At 35.8% G+C, this 4226-nt stretch overlaps 1 protein-coding gene across 1 annotated transcript; it reads right to left on the reverse strand.

Annotated features, from left to right (window-relative positions):
* Positions 1-2434: 2434 nt before the first annotated feature.
* Positions 2435-3561, reverse strand: LOC106796199 (glutathione S-transferase 3). Its single transcript, XM_026125815.2, is given in 2 exon segments — positions 2435-2970; positions 3136-3561. Coding segments are annotated over 2 exon segments (654 nt in total). The 5' UTR covers positions 3451-3561; the 3' UTR covers positions 2435-2631.
* Positions 3562-4226: the final 665 nt, after the last annotated feature.

A 4226-nucleotide genomic window follows, 5' to 3' on the forward strand; every position in this document is an offset into this window, starting at 1 on the left:
TCCAAGATGTACAACCCATTCCTTCGCCTTCCCTTAGCAATGATTGAGGCTCCAATGGACACCTTCATCATCCCATCCTCAACCTTTGTAGTGTATCCCATAAGGTCAAACATGCTTATAGAGATAAGGTTTCTCTTGAGTTCTGGAACATACCTCACATCTTGCAGTAGCATTTCCCTGTTGTCAAACATTCTCAGTCTGACAGTCCCAATGTCATACACCTTGCAAGCCTTGTTGTTCCCAAGAAGTACTGTTCCATGCTCCTTTTGTTCAAGATCCTCAAAGTAATCCTTTACAGAACACATATGGTATGTGCACCCTGAGTCCATGACCTAAGTTTTCTGTGAATCATCAGATGAAGCCACCAAGACCCCAGCAGATTCATATACTTTAGAAGCTTTTGCAACATTTGCAGTTTCAGTAACCCGAGAGGTCTTGGTACCTTTCTCAGGGCAGTGCTTCTTGATATGACCAACCTTTTGACATTTGAAACATCGGACCTGCTTCTTGGTTTCAGGCCTTGACTTCTTCCATTTACCTTCTCCCTTCTTGCCTTTTCCCTTCATTGTTGCTAAACAAGATGACACCTCCTCTGTAATCTTTGAATCTTGGAGTTTCTGGAATTCTTTGGTTCGAATTGAGGTGACCACCTCCTCCAAGGTAATTAGTTGATCCTTCCCATACAAAAGAGCATCTCTAAAGTGCTCGAAGGTCTTAGGTAAACCATTTAGAAGAATGACAACTTTATCTTCATCTTCTAGTTTCACCCCAATATTCTCAAGATCATCAATGTTCTTGTTGAATTCTGCGAGTTGTTCCTCTATCGTTCTTGATTCTGCCATCTTGAATGAATAAAGTTGTTGTTTGAGACACAACCTATGGGCCAAAGACCTGGTCATGCACAGTGATTCCAGCTTTGCCCATATCCCAGCCGCAGTTTTCTCCTTTGCAACCTCCCTTAGTGCCTTATCACCAAGACACAGTATGATTACACTTCTGGCCTTGTTAATCATACTCTTCTTCTCTACATGCATCAAGGTTGGCGACATGTTTGACTCTCCTTTCAATGCTTCATCGCATCCTTGTTGAATCAAGATTGCTTCCATCTTGATCTTCCATAGTCCGAAGTCATTGGAGCCAGAGAACTTCTCAATGTCAAACTTCGTTGCTATTTCTTGAATGATCTTGTTAACCTTTGCCTCCCCACTGACGGTGCCACTTGTTGGTTCAAATCACAATGACACTGCAAAGCAAGATCAAAGCTAGAAAGGAAGGATATAATCATACACACAGACACAAGGCACAAAATTGAATGTTGTTATTACTCTTTTTCTCTCAATATTGGCTCTGTATATTACACTACTCTCTCTCACTGCCTCTGACAAACATGCAGGGGATATATATAGCAGTAACCCCAACAGTTATAACATCCATGGCAGTTAAGACAGTTACAAAACAGAAAAGTAGAGGCACCAATACAACAACAACATTTAAACCCATACAACCAATGACTGGTTAACCTAGATTTTGGGAAACAGAATACAAAGGAAAAAAGGTAATAGGAAACTCTAACAGACTCCACAAAATAATGACACTTCACATTGATTCTTATTAATATAGCATGACTACTTGGCCTTCTTCATGACTCTTTAGGATCTAAAAGGGTATCGTACAAAATAATTGTAAGTATGTAATTCTTTTTGTATCAACTTATCAACCATTATAAAAGGGTATCATACAAATCCCTTAGTCGACTAAGATTAGTTGATTATAAAACTATTTGAATTACAACTTTACTATAGGATCTAATTTAATTGATTGAGTAATGTGTGCAAATAATTATAAACTTTTCATATTAAGTTTGATCTCTACAAATAAAAACAATAAGGTGTCCAAATTGAAATTGACTTCTTTGTTGTCCCTTTTCAAGCTGTCTTGTGTTGTCCCTTCAAAATGACGTACAACACGGAAATAGCTTGAAAAGAGACAGCAAAAAAGTCAGATCCATCCAAATTGAATATGAAAACTGATTTAGTTTGTGATCGGTCAATTGAAATTATTCAATTAACTGTATTACAGTAATTCATTGATACAAAGGTAAATTGGTAAATTTAATACATTATGAGGAAAATTTTCAACACAAAGGGCTAGGACTCCTCATTAGAGAGATTGAAATAAGTTGGACCAAACAGAATTTTACTATCTGGCTTGTTTAAAGCTAACTTTTACAGACCTACCAAATTGTATGAGGGGGTGTTTTCTAATGTTGAATCCATATATTATAGATGTAACACGTTCTTGTATCTTCAAGATATGAAACACAAAATTGAGAGATTTATTTAACTAACATAGAGATTGAGTCACTTCAACATGCTCCAGAGATAAAAGAAAACTGAAACGATAGTTTTGACTAGTAAGAGAAAGAACTGCTGGATGCCTAATAAAATGAGAATTTATTCATCATAAGCGTTCATCCCTCAGCATAATCTTGTACATAGAAGGCACACCAAAGTGTCTAGCAAACCACGAATAACCCAAGCCTAACAAACCACTGACACAAATGCACAAAACCTTACAATACCTTATTTAAAATGCAAATTTTTTATTTGGTTGATGCAAGAAATCCCTCTATTATGATTCAAATGCCTTTTTCAATCCCACATGATCATAGACCTTCTTTTCATCAGGAAGAGTTTTGGACACAGCCTCTCTCTGCAAGCATCTCTTAGCCCAAGCGACAAGTTTAGGACACTCAGCTTCCATTTTGAAGTTACCATATGTCTCAAAAGTATAAAACCAAGTATAAAAAGGGATAAGACCAAGATCAACAAACCCAAACGTGTCACCCCCATAGAAAGGTTTGTCACCTAGTGCCTCTTCTAATTGCTTAAAGACAGAGATAAACTCCTTCTTCCATGTCTCATGCTCCTCTCCAGTAGAAAGCCACATTTTCCTCCAAGTATCATTCACCTGCATTGAATATCACAAAACCAGTATTGGTTACAAAATCATAAACTTACCCAACAAATTAAAGCACGTACAAAAACGAAATCACGTGACAACAAAAAAGGAATCCTCAGACATAACATTCTACCTAATATTTGCCGATAAAAATAAATAAATTAAAGCACTTACCTTTTTGTCGATGTAATCTACCCAGAATCTGGCTTGAGCTCTCTCATAAGGGTCAGAGGGCAAGATGGGAGCTTTGTCATTCCAGACCTCATCAATGTACTGCACTATAATTGCAGATTCACAAATGGGTTTGCCATTATGGATGAGAACTGGAATTTTCTTGTGAATTGGGTTCATTTGCAAAAGCAAAGGACTCTTGTTTCTGAGATTCTCTTCCTTTTATTCATACTTAACACCCTTTTCAGCCAATGCAATCCTAACCCTCATCCCAAACATGCTAGCCCATGTACCCAATAGAACAACCTCGTCTGCCATCGTTGCAAAGGATCACCAAAACCCAACTGAAGTTATGAACTTGCCACAAGTGTAGATAGATGTTGTGGAATAACAGGACAAGTGGTCATTTATAATGAGACAACCTTTTACAATAAAGAAATTTGCAGATAGTTCTCAAATGTTCTTGTTGAGATAGCTGAAAAAGACTTTTATATTACGTTTGCCATTACGTCTATTCGATTCACCTACCACATGCTCCTCCATTCCCTCTAAACTACGTGTCTAAATACCGTTTTATCATCTACAGCAGAGTTCTTTTGACAACACTTGGAAACGGCAAAAGATGAACAATAGTATATTGCAAAATTGGTTTGGTCAATTACAAATCCGGTGCTCAAATTGGATTTGAAATTATCAATTTATCTTTTACTTGATTAATTTCGTGGTCTGCCCATTGAAATTGAGGGTATGGGGGCAATTTACAGTTACAAAGGTAAATTGGTAAATTTAATAAATTATGAACGCAATTTAAAAAAAATTAAAATATGATTTCGATCCCTACTAAATACTTAAATTTTTTATTTATTTTTTAATAAAAAAAATTTTGCATTAAGTTTTTAATAAAATAATAATTTTATTTTTGGTCTTTTATATTTTTTTAGTCTATGATAAATACCGAATTTTATGTTTGTTCATTGATAAAAAAAATTCATTTGCTATAGTAAAAAAAAAAAAGTATTTATTAGAAATCACAAACATATTTTAGAAAGAAAAAAAAAAGAGGGACCTGTCCTACATTAATTTAAAGAATTCAT

The sequence above is a fragment of the Glycine max genome, chromosome 15 (genome assembly GCF_000004515.6).
Source record: "Glycine max cultivar Williams 82 chromosome 15, Glycine_max_v4.0, whole genome shotgun sequence".
NCBI lineage: Eukaryota > Viridiplantae > Streptophyta > Magnoliopsida > Fabales > Fabaceae > Glycine > Glycine max.